The sequence below is a fragment of the Zingiber officinale genome, chromosome 7A (assembly GCF_018446385.1).
Source record: "Zingiber officinale cultivar Zhangliang chromosome 7A, Zo_v1.1, whole genome shotgun sequence".
NCBI lineage: Eukaryota > Viridiplantae > Streptophyta > Magnoliopsida > Zingiberales > Zingiberaceae > Zingiber > Zingiber officinale.
The window spans coordinates 122,212,359-122,229,643 of NC_055998.1; the positions used below are offsets into that span (position 1 = coordinate 122,212,359).

A 17,285-nucleotide genomic window follows, 5' to 3' on the forward strand; every position below is an offset into this window, starting at 1 on the left:
ATACAATTCGGTAAAAATAAAAACCTTCTTTTGACTTTGCCCAAATAATTATAGTGCTGCAAAATGAACATCACTGGCATTGCCCTGCTGCTGCTCTCTTACCGCTAATGAAGTATATTGTGGTTTTACTCGCCAAAGAACGTTTGGCAAACACAAACAAGTACAAAAAATGTGGATTTTTTTAGATGATTTTAACTCTGCTATTATTTTTTTTTGTTGGATAGGTAAGATTTGAACACAAACGTGGTCACTATATTCAAACTATGGCCTAATTCTAAATGTGAAATGTGGCATGCACCGTCTTTGCTGGAGCGAAGAATCGCAACAAAAATAACCATGGCTGCACTAGAATGATTAATCTAATTCTCGCATCATCACCTCCGTTTTTTTCTTATTAATTTTTAATCCGAATAATACAACACTTGATCTCTAGCATTGAAATCTTCAATTTTGAAACAGACAATGGAACTACTTTGATAGACAAAAGGTCATATGTTCACCTGGAGTTACATGCGACCGATTTCACAGCCATCTATAGAGACATAAATCAGACTTTGCTCTTGACACAGTGGACCCTGCATGAGGAAGGTAAGGAAGTCAAGAAACATTTCGCCACTAGAAATTGACCTCAAGTAGTTAACGACGGTGCATCCCATGGGGACCCTTTGATTAGATACTCTTGAATGATAGCACGGCATCACAAATGACAAACACTAATGCCAACATCTTAACCTTTCAACTTCAAACAGCAAGTATACCCATTTATCACAACAATAATCAATGAATGACAAGAACTTCAAGCAACACAGTATAATCATTTACCATAAAACAACAAATAATGACATGATCTTCTACACCAATCACCATCAAATAATGGCTATATGCTTCGAAAATAATGTTTATTAGACAACAATTGATACCTAGTGCCAACTAAAAAAAACATTAGACAACAATTAAAATGTAATGGCGAACTTATTCCAAATCAGCTTCTGGTTTAGGCTAATCAAACACAATCTATGTCAACTCACCTAAATCCATTGACCATCATCAACCCAAATAAATTCATCATCACCAGAATCCCTCAACTTCTCTCTTCAATGTAATTCAGTATGACAATAGAATGTTCAGCAATCAACTAAAAATTTAATCAAAATTTAGGTAGAAAGGAAATAATCAAACTTGTAAAGGTTACTTCAACTTCACCCAAGCCAGAATTCATTACCATGTTATTGCGACCTGTTTGTTTTCTGGTTCTGATCATAATATTTTACATGAAATAGAACTCAGATAAAATGCTCAATAAAAAAACAAAAGGAAAGATTAGTTACACAGAAATTGCAATTATAAGAAATAAGTCTTAAATTTTATTCAACTATAGCGCTCCCACTTAACAGCAGCTAAAAATGAGTCTAGATTCAAAAAACAAAGAGATAATCATCAAAAAGGGCAGATAATATGAAAATATTTACTGTCATCGGACAACGGAGCTATTGCAAAACTGAGGCACCTCCACCAGCACAACTATAGCACTGTACCATTGGGGCACATTTCATGTGCATTCATGTTATGACTGGTGCAGCACTCTTGCAAGGAACACAGCTGGAACCCGTATCATTCATCGACAGCGGGCTATCAAAATCTGTAAGTACTTCAAATGCTGGAAGTTCGTGTAGTCTAAGATCTAGGGAAACACGTTCTTTAGCCTATTGACAGCATTTGTTGCTGTTTTGTTTGTTGGTTCCAGGACCAGAGCATACTTGAAATCTGCATATTTAAGGGATGGAATCATAAATTAGAAATAAGTTGAAGATATATAAGCGGAGATGAGATCCTCTGTCCCCAAAATGCTGTGTCCCCATGTCCCAGAGTCGATCGGACGGACTAAATCACATCTCAAGAATGCAGTGTATATCTTGAAAATATCATAGCCGTCCGATCGGCTCTGGGACATGGGGACATAGCATTTTGGAGACAGAGGATCTCATCTCATATAAGCGGGTCACAATTCTTTGGTACTAATTAGACTTAACAGACTTCACATAGGCCTCGGGTGATCTTTGTCTCAGGGGAAAGGTTGCAATTAATACAAACAGATATGTTAATAAGTCAATTCACATGCATTCATGTAGATTATGTATATTGTGTGAGAGCTTGAATATGTATATAGTGAGGTTTCAATTACAGAATAAGATTCTATGGTCAATTCCAAATAGTTGGAGATTCATAATGTGTGTGTGTGTGTGCGCGTGTGAGAGAGAGAGAGAGAGACCTTCAATTGCTTCTTTATAGTAGCCCAACATCTCCCTGGCAGTTCCCCTTCGTAGATATGCTTTAACATTCTAGCAAAATAAAAAAACATGCTGCTGAAAATGAGATAATTATTCAAGTGCTTTCAAAAACTGATCAAATATGAATATTGACCAATTCAAGGGAAATATTTCAAGCCGATAATATGCTGAATAAAAGATAACAAGAGAAAATTAACAACATTCCAATAGACTACATAATTTTACCAGTGAGATAACCTTTTATAGAGTTGAATGGTGTAATAGGATTTCATATAGCCAATTCCAATAGTTGGCACTTGGGACAAACAAGAATTGACGATGACAAACCGACCAACTAGTAATTTGAAATATTCCAAAGTTAGATACAGAAATATGGTTGCTCAAGTAAATATGGTTGCTTAAGTATGTTAATGTAGACAGAAGCCCAGCCCATCCAACCTGATCAGTCCATTAGGCGCACCCAACCTATTCAAAATGTGTTTCTTGGAAAATTGAATAGAATAGAAATAGATATTCTTTGAAGAGTGGATAAGAGGAAAAATAGCTATTCCTAGGAATGAAGGAATAGCTAAGAAGGATGATCGAGGAATCACAAATCTACAGATATTCCTTGGATGCGAGAAAATTTTCCAGGGTCTAATGTTTCCATTAGAGCTATGGTTTAAAGATGGATGGATATGCCGCTAGTTGGAAAGTGAGAGGTGGCAGTGGAGGCATTAATAGGAAGCTACAGGAGTCTCTGAACAATCTGACAGACGCTTGGAGCTTTGAAATTTGATCAGCCTATGGGGCAGGCTTATTTATTTTGAAGAAAGGGTGGTTAGGTTTATTCAGATGTTTCAGCATCTTTGGCTACCACTTGATGGATTCCAACAAGAACTAATTATATCCTAACTTATGCTACTATCCCAACTTATGCTACTATCCCTGTATGGTGTCATGAGAGCTGCTTTTTTTATTTTTTGGTCAGTAGCTTTGTGGTAGTTCTTGTATAGTACTCTTCTATTTAATGCTTAACTGAGTGAACTCTCAGTTTACTCATATGGGTTCTTTCCAATAAAAATCTTCACTTTTGTAAGCATGCATAGAAATAATTTTACAGGAATTGATAGGAAATAGAATGGTTATTCCTATCAACCAAATGCAGAAGTATACATTTCAACACTCAGCTGATAAATAATCTTTGAAGTACATATAAACCAAAATTATGTGCCTAATGTCACAATCTAACGCTTGACTTTTAACATGATTCTACCCAAGATTGACACAAGACAACAAAAAAGCAACTATAGAAGTCGAACCAAATGTCTATTATATAACCATGAGAAGTCATGGCAACTTTATGACAAAAAACAGCATGATATTGAAGGGAAAAGAGGGACTATACTAATTCCAAGCTCCCCATATCTAAAACAAAATTTATTCACTAAAAGGTAAAAAAAAACTTACCTTTTTGTCAAGGTTGATAGCAGCAGTGCAATCCGCTTCAGCTTGAAGGTAACTGATTGGAAAATCAAGGAAATAAAGTAATTCAATTTGTTATAGAGAACATCAATGAAAATCATAGAACAAGATGCCAAAGGCAACATGTACCTTCCCAATTCCAGATATGCAGCAGCTCGATTACTATGGTATGTTGCACTCTTTTCGTTAAGTTGGATTGCGTCGGTGTATAGATTTATAGCTTTTTGCCATTGCTTATCTTTGTAAGCAGCATTACCCTGCAACACAATCAAGAGAGGAAAAAAAATCCATAAAGACAAACACAGTAGAAATATTTAAAAGAAATAGGTGGCACTTTCTCCAATTTGAACAAACAATACAGCATTTAAAACAATTTACAACCGGCCACCTCCATGAAGAAAGCACAGAACAATCAGCAGAAAAGTTAAATGTCAATAGCATAAAGATTAATAATCTGTTCCATTGCAAAGATTAGCTATAAATCTACAGAAGCAAACACATGAAATAAAGATGATACGATCCCAGATAGACTTATTCAAATAAACCCTTCAAAACATTATCCTTATTTATTCTCTTTTTTAGGATAAGTTTATATTTAATTTTCTTTTAAATAAGTTATTAGATTTTCTCCCTTTTGTAGTTGACTTTTTCTCTTACGTGTCTATTTAAAGAGACGTTATGTAACCTTTGAGAAGACAAGTAATTTCTTTGATTAATCAATTCCACTTGATTATTAGAGGTCGATCCCCTCGAAGTGATCACCCTATCACCCGTTCTCATTCTTTTTCTCCGATTTTCCAGATGATAGGACAAGGGTTCCTATCAATTTGGTAAGAGCAAGGATTTTCATATTATGACAAATTGGAGATTCTATGAAGATGAATTCTCTTGTTGGCGAAGTAGAAATCCTACTTTCCAAAGCAGAAAGACATTTTCTCCTACACAACACACCAAATGATTCGAAGGTGGAAATAGCATCTTTGCATGTGCATGGAGAGGCTCTCCGATAGTATCAATTATTTGTGTCATGCCATGGATCTACAATATGGGAGGAGTTTGTAGATGGTCTTCTCACTTGTTTCACACCTCAAGAGTATGATAATGCAAATGAGGAATTATCTAAAATTCAACAAATCATAATGGTAGCAAAATATCAGTCGTTTTCTTCGACTCTTTAACCAAAATTGTGATTGGTGAGAACGAAAATTGTTGAATACCTTTATTGAAGGACTTCATCTTAACATCCAAAAAGAGGTGAAGTGTACTATCCTCGCAATGTAAAAGCTGCATGGTCCTTTGCACGATTGCAAGAAGAGTAAGTCAATGAGGAAGCGTGAAGAAATAATAAGTGGTACCAAAGTCATCAATGTACACAGAAGAGAGTTTTGATGGAGGAACCAATAGAAGATTCAAAGAAAAAAGATGATATCAATGAAGAAGAAATACAAGATGTTGCTATGACCAAATCAATTCATGACTTAGAAGGATAACAACCTCCACAAACAATAAAGGTAAAAGGATTCATTGAACAACAACAAGATAGTTACAAAGACAATATACATGAGTAGCTAATTTTGTGACACCCTTAATTGAAGTCGTTAACACCAATCACTACTTCTATAATTCAAGTGAACAAAGCAATAATACTTTGTCACCTTCAACAACATCTGACAAATCATGGAGTATTTTTTTATCATAATTTGATGAGTACTCAATGCAAAGCTAAGTGAAGAAAAAGAAAGTATCAGCATGCTCATAAACTTTCTACAAAGACCCAAAACAATATATTTCATTATCAAAGGAAATTTTCAAACTTAAGAAAGAATCATACAAGGTAATCTGTCTTCATCAAAAGGAGATTTCAATTGGCACATAATAAGAAGTTATTTCATGCAAATCATCGAAAGAAAAAGAAAAAGATCAACCTTGAGGACAAGGTTGTTTTGAAGTACGATGAAATGATACAATCCCCATATAGACCTATTCAAATAAACCCTTGAAAACATTATCCTTATTTATTCTTTTTTTTTAGGATAAATTTATATTTAATTTTCCTTTAGATAAGTTATTAGATTTTTTCTATTTTTTGTAGGTACTCTTACGTGTCTATTCAAAGAGATGTTATGTAACCTTTGAGAAGACAAGTAATTTCTTTGAGTAATCAATTCCACTTGATTATTGGAGGTCGATCCCTCGAAGTGATTACCCTATCCCCGTTCTCATTTTTTCTCTCCGATTTTCCATATTATTATACAGGTGTTCCTATTAGCTATAAAAGTTAAATGTCAATAGCATTAATACTAATAATCTGTTCCATATTGTAAAGATTAGCTATAAATCTACAGAAGCAAACACATGAAATAAAGAGATTGTAACTGACTTTTTCTTTTGCAATTTCAGCAGATTCTTCCTTGCTAATGCTGCTTTTTGAAAAGCTGGACTTGGATGCTATATTAGCTTGTTCCTGTAAAATAGAATACATTGACTTGACAGTATCTAGCAAGAGGGAGTCTGCTCCATGCCTGGCAATGAAGGAAAGTGAGACTGGAGTTTTTTCATGTATTCCTATGGGGATAGTGACCTGTTGTAAGGAATTAGCACATAAAACAATCATTGTTAGCATGATTGAATAACTGGAGATATCATGAGTCATGCAAGTTAAATCTGCCAACATAAATTCACTGAGCTTCCATTTAATGGCATTGTACCTGACAACAACCTGCCATACTAGCAACAGAAGACAGGCAAAATGTATAAGAAAGATATTTTTCTGATGATATTTCCTTTGCATTAAGCTTTGGAGGAAGTCCTAACACTGTAGGTATAACAAGTATGCCATCATCCTGTTTGCAGAACCACCAACTCAGTCAAAATAACAGTATAGTTAAAAAGAGCAGTAATGTTGATGTTCTCACAACATCAAGGCATCATAGTCCTAACACTTTGATATAAACTACTTCTAATGATGATGTTCTCACAAATATATTGATTAAATATACTTGTACTAATTCTATGTATGGACATTCAATTAACTATAAGCCAAAAAAATCAAGTCAACTGTTCTGTTAATGAGAAAGAATTAGAACAATGGACAAACTAACAATATTAAAGTAAACTTTGATGCTTCAATTTTATCAGACTAAAGAGTTGCATAACATGTCTTATTACATTTGAACTTCCATTGTAAACATATGTTATTGAATCGAGAATAATTCTATCTCTTGTACCTTTAGAAGAGAATATAGGGCCAAGCGTGTCTTATCTCTTGCAGAATGGCAACAATCAAGTGCAAGTGTATTGTCTGACGATCTATTTATTTGTGCTGATATAAAAGGATCTAGGACAGGCTTAGTAGAGCTGATCCACTCGTCATGGCTATTCCTAAACTCATGGCTGTGAATAAAGGACAAACTTATTAATTTAAGCTTAAGCAATGCCATAAAGAAAATGTATGCAATACGAAGAATGTGAAAGCAGTGGTAGAATTTGCTACTAAACAAAGATTCGGTATAAAAAATAAAATTCCAATACATTTTATCAGTCCAATTATATGCACATAAAAAAAACATAGGTTGATTAAGTAAGAAAATAACAGGACATTTACCAAAAAGGAAAAAAAATCCTGGTGAGTTGTCAATACCACACCTATCAGCATATGACTTGCACAATCCACATTTTGCGCCAATAGTCCTTAGAGATCATAGCAACAACCATATGAAATTGTTCCCTTTTTCTTTAAACTTTCAGTGCTGATATAGATCTCATGTACATCGAGATTCTGAGTACAATTCATATCCCATCTATTTTAATTTCTTTCCTTCTAATTTCCCATGTAGTGCCATCATGTATTTGTGCAAAGTAAGGAGCCAGCGCATAAACGCGCATGATATACCAAATAGTGAGTAGCATAACATATGCTGCAAAGATAACTCCCCAATCACAGGAATTGACCAAGTTCACCAAGCCAGAGGCAAAGCTCTTTTTTGAATGTACAGTAGAAAAATATATGAGGTAAAGTGTACGGCGTACCCAACAAGAACAAGATGAAGTAGACAAGAAATTAACACCAAACCATCCATAAGCTAGCAGAAAAATCAAGACCAAAATTCATAATCTCCTTAATCAGGAAGGATTTGTTAAATTAGAATTGCAGAAAAATGTTTATTCTTATTTTGGTTCAACTTTTGAAACATATGTTTCTCAAATTATTCAAAAATTTCTTAGGAAAAACTGCATCATCACGAACCCAAAGAGAAAACTCAACTAAAACATTTAAACATGAATATCCAGAGGAAATTAGATATTGCTCAAGTATCAATGGCGATAAGGAATTACTTATAAAGTGATCGCATAGCATTTGCAAGTGATAAGAGTGTGCTTGTTGACTCATCATTCTTTTTTCCATTTTGAAGATGCTTCAAACTATCGATTCTTGAAGACAAATAATCTCCAAGATTTAGATGCTTTAGAAGTCGCCCTACACCAATGAATTAGCAAGATACTGTTAGAACAAAGTCATGAATATTAAAAAAAAGGGAGATATAAGCATCTCCTTGGAGGAGAAACTCAAGATAGTTACTTCCAAACTGCTTCTCTACAGATTTGACCAGCACCTGAGTCACTCTACTCGCTGGTATCTTCAACAGTTCAAAACAGTCATCTGCAATGATCATACTTCTAGGTTGGTGCAAACCGCCATATGGAAGCTGGAGCAGTATATGAGCTACCCGATGCAACACATTTGGATCCTTGGAGAATAATCCTGAAACCAGAGATACAAACGCAAATATCTGTGGTTAATAATTGGTTAGAAATGAAACATCACAGAGTACTATTTTGTTACAAACTTTAAAGGTAAAAACAAATAAAGGATAAGATACAATATCAAACATACAAAATTTCTAATGGAATCAAGAAATAATGTGTTCTTGTGTTCTCGACTCATCTCAATGTTGCATTAAGTCATTCATCCAATGGAAAAACTTATCTCATGTGATGGTCTAATAAATAGTCACTACATTCTAACACTTCAGTTTATAAGTTTAGCACCATATCAAAAAATTTGAAAATATGACTAACCTTCATGGTAGTTTTCAGCAAACAGTAAAGCACACATGTTCAGTTGAATATGTAATATTTCAAGAGCTAGAAAGACTTTGCATACCAATTGTTTCAAGACTAGGAGAAACAGGAATAACTTTGCATACCAACTGTGTCCAGGCTAGGGGAAACAGGAATAACACCCATATTAGAAATAACACCATAAGAAGGCCGGAAAGCTAAAATGCCACAATATCCCCCGGGTATTCTCACTCCACCAACAGCGTCAACACCTGCAAATATAAAAAAAAAAAAAAAGGAAATATTCTGTGATCTTGCAATATCTTCATTTTTTTCAATATCGTGCAGTGCCCACCTATTTTCATAACTTGCAAAACATGGATGTAGAATAAAGCTCAAGTGTTGGCATAAATTCATTTTGCCAAAAGAAAAGTCTTTTTAAAATGTCAGATATTAAGCCAATAGCCGAGACTAACACTTGTCCACGGGAAGGTAGTAGAAAGAAGCATATTATAAACGAACAGAAGAAGCAGAAAAAGAACTGTTGGAACATGGTCAGATCATATGGAAAAAGTACAAAAGAAACAAAAAGAAGGTAGTGAAGAATTTCAAAATTGTTTATCAACTTTGATACTTGGACTCTTCATCCCTTCATAGTTGTAGCTACCAACAGTAGAACCCCGACACTCCGAGTGGATACCTTACATTTCTATTCTTATACGTCAGTGTCACAATTTTAGTAATAGTTGTGTGAGACACTTGGATCCACCCCCTTGGCAGATACTCATGCACAAGCCCGAGTAAGTTAAGTTATCAATAATTGCAATAATTTTAAGCATATTATTATACTTATCCATATCCATAGGTTGGATAAGAACGAATATGATAGGAAAACTAATAATCTAAGATTTGGAACATGGAATATAGAAACTCTCACTGGTAAATCAATGGAGGTAGTAGATATGATGATTAGGAGAAGAATTAGTATTTGTGTGTACAAGAGACAAAATGGACAGGCGAGAAGGCAAAGATGGTAGAGAACTCAGGTTTTAAGTTATGGTATACTGGAAAGAGTAAAGTAAGAAATGGAGTGGGTATTATTATAGATAGTTTGTTAAAGGATGAAGTTGAAGTTGCAGGAGTAGTTAGAAAAGGGGATAGAATTATAACCCTTAAGATAATAGTGACGAAAGAAACTATGAACATAATTAGCGTATATGCACCACAGGTAGGATTAGATGAAGCTACCAAATCAAGGTTTTGGGAGGACTTAGATGAAATATTACAAAATATTCCACCAAATGAAATGATTTTAATAGGAGGTGATCTAAATGGGCATGTCGGAGTGAAAAATGAGGAATATGAGAGAGTATATGGGAGTTATGGGTTTGGAACGAAGAATGAGGAAGGGAAAACTATATTAGATTTTGCGATAACATATGATCTTATATTAGCTAATACGTTTTTTACGAAAAAAAGAAGAACATTTAATCACATTCAAAAGTGGGAATAATAAATCACAAATTGACTTCCTTATGATTAGGAAGAAAGATAGAAAGATTTATAAAGATTGTAAAATTATCCCTGGAGAAAGCTTAACTACCCAACATAGGGTAGTAATGTTGGATATACGCTTCAAACATAGTATCAATAGAAAGAAAATATATATGATTCCTAGAATTAAGTGGTGGAAGTTAAAGGATGGAAAGCAAAATATATTTAAGGAGAAGGTAAAAGTACAAGCATTAGATGAAATATACGATGACTCTAATACAACATGGGATAAGATGGTATTAAAGTTGAAAATAGCAGCTAAAAGTGTACTCGGTGAGTCAAAAGGGCATACACCACTAAGTAAAGAATCTTGGTGGTGGAATGAGAAAGTACACGAGAAAGTGAAGGAAAAACGAATAACTTATAAGAAATTATATATTTGTAAGAATGAGGAAAACTTAAAAAAATATACAATAGCCAAGAAAGAAGTTAAGAAAGTAGTGAGTGAAGCAAAAAATGAAACTTTTGAACGATTATATCAAAAATTGGATACAAAAGAAGGGGAAAGAGATATTTATAGAATAGCTAAAGTGAGAGAAAGAAAAATAAGAGATCTTAGCTAAATAAAATGTATTAAAAATGAATGTAATAGGATATTAGTAAATGATGGAGAAATAAAAGAGTGGTGGAAGAGGTATTTTCATCAACTTTTTAATGAAGGTTTAGGTGACCAACTTAACTTAGGTAATTTAAGTAAGTCAAATGAGTACAGAAATTTTAATTTTTATCGTAGAATTCAAACTTCAGAAGTAAAACAAACTTTGAATGAGATGCACAATGGAAAAGCTGTTGGACCAGACGATATTCCGATAGAGGTATGGAAGTGCTTAGGAAAATAAGGTATTGAATGGCTTACAAAATTATTTAACATGATATTGAAAACGAAAAAAATGTCTGATCAATGGAGGATAAGTACTCTAGTTCCCTTATATAAGAACAAGGGAGACATGCAAAATTGTGCAAACTATAGGGGTATTAAACTAATGAGTCATACTATGAAACTTTGGGAAAAAGTAATAGAAAAAAGATTAAGGAAGAAGACCACAGTAACAGAAAATCAATTTGGGTTCATGCCTGGAAAGTTAACAATAGAAGCTATACATCTTCTTAGACAATTAATTGAAAAATATCGAGAGCAAAAACAAGATCTACACATGATATTCATTGACTTAGAAAAAGCTTATGATAGAGTCCCAAGAGAAATTATATGGAAAATTTTAGAAAAGAGAGATGTTAGCGTAACATATATTGAACTAATTAAGGATATGTATGAGGATGTAACGACCAGAGTAAAGACTCTAGGCGGAGTAATTGAACATTTCCAATAAAGATAGTGTTACATCAAGGATCAGCTCTAGGTTCCTATCTTTTTACACTAATTATGGACGAACTCATTGTGCACATTCAAGACACAGTACCATGGTGTATGTTGTTTACAGATGATATTATTTTGGTAGATGAAACACGTGAAGGAGTAAATGCTAAACTAGAATCTTGGAGGGAACCCCTAGAAGGGGTTGGTTTTAAGCTTAGTAGATTAAAGACAAAATATATAGAATTTAAGTTTAGCTATATTAGAAGTAATGAAACAATTGCTAAGATAGGAGAGGATGAGTTGCCCGAAACCGAGAGATTTAAATATTTAGGATCATTTTTGCAAAACGATGGAGGGATTGAGAGAGATGTCTTACATAGAATACAAGCAGGATGGGTGAAATGCAGGGGAGCGTCGAGTGTTTTATGTGACCGTAAAGTACCTCTTAAACTTAAAGGTAAGTTCTATAAAACCGCAGTTAGACCTGCTATGTTATATGGAGTTGAATATTGGGCTATGACTTGAGCACATGAGAAGAAGATGAGAGTTGCAGAGATGAGGATGTTAAGGGGATGTGTGGATATACGAGGATGGATAAAATAAGAAATGAGAGCAATAGAGAGAAAGTCAGAGTTGCATCTATTGAGGAAAAACTCCGAGAGACACGTTTAAAATGGTACGAACATGTACTTAGACGACCAATAAATGCTCCAGTTAGGCGATGTGAAACTATGATAAACATGCATATCAAACGAGGAAAAGGAAGACCAAGAAAGACTTGGTTAACAACAATAAAACAAGATAAAATTTATTTAAATATAGATGATGATATAATAGGAGATAGAGCTCAATGATGTAAAATGATTCATACAGCTGACTCCACCTAATGGGAAAAGGCTTGGTTGTTGTTTTCTGCTTTCCTTCATTTTTTTTTTTTGTGTATTTTCTATTTTACTTTGTATTTATGAGATGTGTTATTGTTTTATTAAAAATGTTGAAACATGTCAAGTATCAGTGATATATGTGTGTGTGTACTTATCCAGCACAACCGTGACATCCAATGTGGATGCTCTGACGCGGCCTTTACTCATTTTTTTTATTTCTCTCCCTCATCTTCATGCAATTCTCTTCTCTCTCCTGCATGTAAGGTGATGCTGGTCTTTAAAGACCAACACCAATGCTGTTTTGAAACCAGCACCAGCCATCACCACGTTGGTACTGTCTTTAAAGACCAGCAACACTGGTTTCAAACCAGCAACACTGTGTTGGTCTTTCAAGGCCAGCACCATGTTGGTGCTGGTTTGAACCTAACGTTGGTGCTGGTCTTTAAAGACCAGAACCAACGTGGTGCGTTGGTGCTGGTTTCAAACCAGAGTTGGTGCACTAATGTGGTGCTAGTTTTAAAACAGTATCCTGATACTGGTCTTTAAAGACCAACACCACCTTGCATGCAGGAGAGAGAAGAGAATTGCATACAGATGAGAGAGAAATAAAAAAAATGAGTAAAGGCCGCGTCAGAGCATCCACGTTGGATGTCGCCCACGGGATAAGTTGTGTAGGGTATCATTCTTTTATATATATATATATATATATATATAATTTACCATTCCGGTGAGGAAGCGAAATTGGCACAGCAGGTGAACCAATTTTGCCTTCGTCATCCGCCCGCGATCGGCGCCTCCGCCGACGCCAAAAGTGTGCGTGACGCCTCCGCCGGCGCCGAAAGCATCGCACGACGCCTCCGCCGCCACAGGAAGTATCGCGCGAGTACTGCTTGCGAGATCACGGTGTTGTATGAGTACTGTTGCAAAAGAAAAAAAGATTTAATTAATTTAAACAATTCCTAACTGGAAATATGATATTTTAAATAGGCTTTTATAAATCCTAATTAAATTATCCCTATAAATATATAAAAATATATTTAAAATGTAAAAAATAATCAAAAAATAATTAAAAAATAAAAAATTATTAATTGATATTATAAAAATTTCTTTTTTACTGTTTAAAATTTATTTAAAAATTCTAATAAATCATATTTATATTCTGATAATTTATTATTATTATTTATTTATTTGCTGTTTAATTGATATTTTGATTTTTTTTACCATTTTAAATATATAATATTTAAACTAATAATTAATTAAATGAATAAACAATTAATTTATATAATTATGATGTATCAATTTTAATTCGAGTAATTAATACATCTTTAAAGAAAACTATATTTAATTATTTTTTCTAACCATATTAAGTTGATCAAACAACTTATATAAAATCAATATACAATTTATTTTTAAATTATACACAATAAACATATCTATCTAATAATTTCTATATATAAATTATAAAAAATACCGAAACTGTATCGGCACGACATGATACTAAAACCGCATCGTTCTAGTTTGAAACCGAACCCTCAGCACGGGTCAAAATTTTAAACATTTTATATATATATATATATATATAATGCCAGTGTGTTATTTATACAAGTAAAAAGTGAAAGGATATTAAAGGAATAAATCCATCTAAATTCATCTCCACATGCTTCCATTGATACCAAAGCATGTTGTGTCAACATAACATGGTGCCAAAAAGTAATTTAAACCTTTGTCCCAAAATATGCAATTATATTCTCTTCTTCTTCATCTCCTACCTCCCACCTCCACCTCCAATTTGCTACTGGCAGCATTTGGCAACACTTTGGCATGGTATAAGATTTGTTTGGATATATATTATGTTATGATTGTCCTTATGTGATATTCATCTTTGCTGGTTGATGATTTTGTGCGTAAGTGTTGCGAGTATTATCTACCATCTCACGTGGATCAATAACTGACACAAAGGACATTGTCAATGGAAATATGTTCAGTTGAGAAGTGCTCATTTTGGGGCATGACACACTGTCACTAGGTATGTTACCCAATCATACAATAAACCACACTCAATCTTAGTTTGCTAACTCATTATGCAAGATAACTTCATCGTCATCACTGTAAATCATTTCTAAAGAATAGTGAAAAACATACATAAACTACATGATTATTGGTCGTTGTTTGATCTTTTTTCAGTTTCAGAGATACAAACTAAAGCACATGAAGAACAGTTACAAAATTGAGAGGACAAAATGAAGCATAAGAAACTAGTTTAAGGAGATTTTATATAAAACTTTAACAGCTCATTCACAAAAGAATACGAAATATAAAAGCTCACCCAAGGAGAAGTCTACCAAGCCACTAGCAACAGCTACAGCTGACCCACTTGAACATCCTCCTGGTACTCGCTCAGGAGATGAAGGATTCTCAGGCGTATCGTAATGTTTGTTTTCACCACTTATGCTGGCAAAATTACCAAGGTATTAACTAAGAATGACTATAGTGAAGGAAGAACTTTAGAGAGGATGAAAATGATGGACTACAAGACTTTATGTAAACATAAAAAAAAAAATCAAATGGCGCATAGGAAAATATTGGCACATATGACTGGAAACACGAATAGAACACATATGAATGAATATCAATGAGGATGCGAAGTGTAACTTTTATACCCATATGCTAACTCATCAATGACAGTTTTTCCAACACAACTAGCGCCACCATCCACAAGAGTCAAAATAATTGGAGATGTTCTCGTTGCAAATTCATGTGTCCTTGCCCAGTCCGGGTTGCCAAACCCAGTCACATATCCTTCAATATCAAATCTGTTAATTAACCAAATAATCAGAATCTCACTGAGTTTGTAAATGTATTTAAACTTTTGGCTGAAGCACATCTAGCTATTGATTCATAAAAAAATAACTTTCTTATTAGGAAATAAGAGTGCCCGTGAGCTTAAACAAACTTCATTTGATAAAAAGCACACTCAATCTGAAAATTGAATGACAGATACAAGAAGAATAGAAGAAAAATACTAGGGTCTGCATTTGTAGATGGAAATATTTTAAAATGACAAGACCAATAGCCTGAAGGCCAAATGGTTATAGGTAACCTACAACCACCAGAAAATCCATTTAGTACATCAAACAAAAATTAAAAACGACTATCTCAAGACTGGATGAAAAGGTTGACGATAACATTAATTTGTTCAAACCTATGGGCATGAAAACTTAGACAACCACCACCATTTGGGAAAACACGGCTTGATGCTGATGACAATCTAACAGAAAAATGTACTGACTCGGCAACTTGGTGACTCGGCAAATTCCCTCTCCCACTCAGTCTTGGGCAGCTCTAGATGAAGTTGGAAATCGGCCTACTAGGCCAACAATTTGAGATAATCAGCTCAAGCCATCTTGACCTCTGCACCTTCAGCAGATTGTGGATAAAGATCCAACAAAAAAATAAATCACATTAAGAGATTTCTCTACAATTTGGCCTACCACCTGCGAGAATTGCATTCAATAAGTCTCTCCCATAGACTCTCTATACTTCAAAAGTCATCTGCCACGGGCTCTCTATACTATTCATATCCTATTAATTATAGTCTCACTTCACTATTTGATATCATAGTAATCATACAAGACCTCATACTATTAGATATCCAGTCTCAAAGAAACCGCATGAACCGCTAGGTCGCACAGAACCCCTAAAACGCACAGTAAGGAGAATTCTCCGCAACCTAAACGACGAGATTCGGCACGATCAAGGGCAATTAGAAAAAAAGAAGAGCACTAGTAAGAAAAGGGCAGGAGATGAATCCGATGCTCACATGTCGGCAACGGCGAAGGTGAGGCCGGTCAATGGGTGGGGGGCCTTGGGTGGCGGGGGCGGAGGCGGTGGGAGAATCTGGAGACGCTGGACGAAGGCGCCGAGGTCCTCCTTCGGAACGCGCCGCCGGAGGCGCCGCGTCATAAGGATTACGCCAGCGAGGCTCAGCCCGAGCAGCACCAAAAGATTCGACGGGAGAAAGGAGGAGGAGGAAGGAGCCATGCTTCCGCTTCTACTTCTGCCTCTCCGTTGAGTTGGAGATTTGACGAGAAGGCGGCAGAAGTGGAATGGAGATGGAATGGCATGGAATGGAGGAGATAACACAAGCACGGCGCTTGATTTTATATACCCTTTTTATTCCCAATATCCTTTTTTTTTTAAAAAAAAATATTTTTCTCGGTCTCCGTTTCTAGTAATGCGATTTACAAGTAGGAAGTTGGTTAGGAGACGAAAGCTTGGGCAACCAACATATTACATTTTTATTTTCCAATATCTTTAATAATATATTATAAAGGGCAAAAATTTAAATAATATATTTTTAAGGGCAAAAATTAAAAGGAAAGTAATCTCTTCAACACTATAACTAACCACTATAACATATAATAGTTATAGAACAACTGTACACTGAAGATTTAATTATTTTTATTTTAATCAAAATTATTATACATAAAATATTATTATATTAAAATAATTTTTATAAACTTGATAGAAATTATTTACACTTTATCAAAAAAAAATTAAAAAATTATTTTATTTTAATCAAAATTATTATACATAAAATATTATTATATTAATTTTTTTTTATGAACTTGGTATAAATTATTTAAACTTTATAAAATTTTTTTTTTTAAATTATAGAAACTACTGAGTAAGTGAGACACGATGGTAAAAATTTCTAGG

General features: G+C 34.3%; 1 protein-coding gene across 2 annotated transcripts; it reads right to left on the reverse strand.

Annotated features, from left to right (window-relative positions):
* Positions 1–1,341: 1,341 nt before the first annotated feature.
* Positions 1,342–16,709, reverse strand: LOC122002293 (outer envelope protein 64, chloroplastic-like). Of its 2 annotated transcripts, XM_042557414.1 has the most exons (13): positions 16,387–16,709; positions 15,227–15,379; positions 14,893–15,017; positions 8,960–9,085; positions 8,332–8,514; positions 8,088–8,229; positions 6,980–7,145; positions 6,461–6,595; positions 6,133–6,333; positions 3,882–4,009; positions 3,738–3,789; positions 2,270–2,339; positions 1,342–1,764 (listed from the first exon to the last, which is right to left on the reverse strand). In XM_042557414.1, the coding sequence occupies exons 1-13, from the start codon at positions 16,605–16,607 to the stop codon at positions 1,682–1,684; spliced, it is 1,785 nt and encodes a 594-aa protein (XP_042413348.1). In that variant the 5' UTR covers positions 16,608–16,709; the 3' UTR covers positions 1,342–1,681. The 2 variants fall into 2 exon arrangements, with proteins under 2 accessions (XP_042413348.1, XP_042413350.1); XM_042557416.1 differs by lacking the exons at positions 1,342–1,764; positions 2,270–2,339; positions 3,738–3,789 and adding an exon at positions 4,970–5,046 and having other exon boundaries at positions 3,878–4,009.
* Positions 16,710–17,285: the final 576 nt, after the last annotated feature.

What these genes read in the sequence shown, in the direction of transcription:
- LOC122002293 (XM_042557414.1), bottom strand. Translation starts at nt 16,607, where the DNA reads ATGGCTCCTTCCTCCTCCTCCTTTCTCCCGTCGAATCTTTTGGTGCTG. An exon ending in CCCTAGCCTGGACACAGTTG is followed by an intron (nt 8,515 to 8,959) that starts GTATGCAAAGTT and finishes CTCTGGTTTCAG; the next exon opens with GATTATTCTCCAAGGATCCA. An exon ending in GCTATGCGATCACTTTATAA is followed by an intron (nt 7,146 to 8,087) that starts GTAATTCCTTAT and finishes CTTTATTCACAG; the next exon opens with CCATGAGTTTAGGAATAGCC.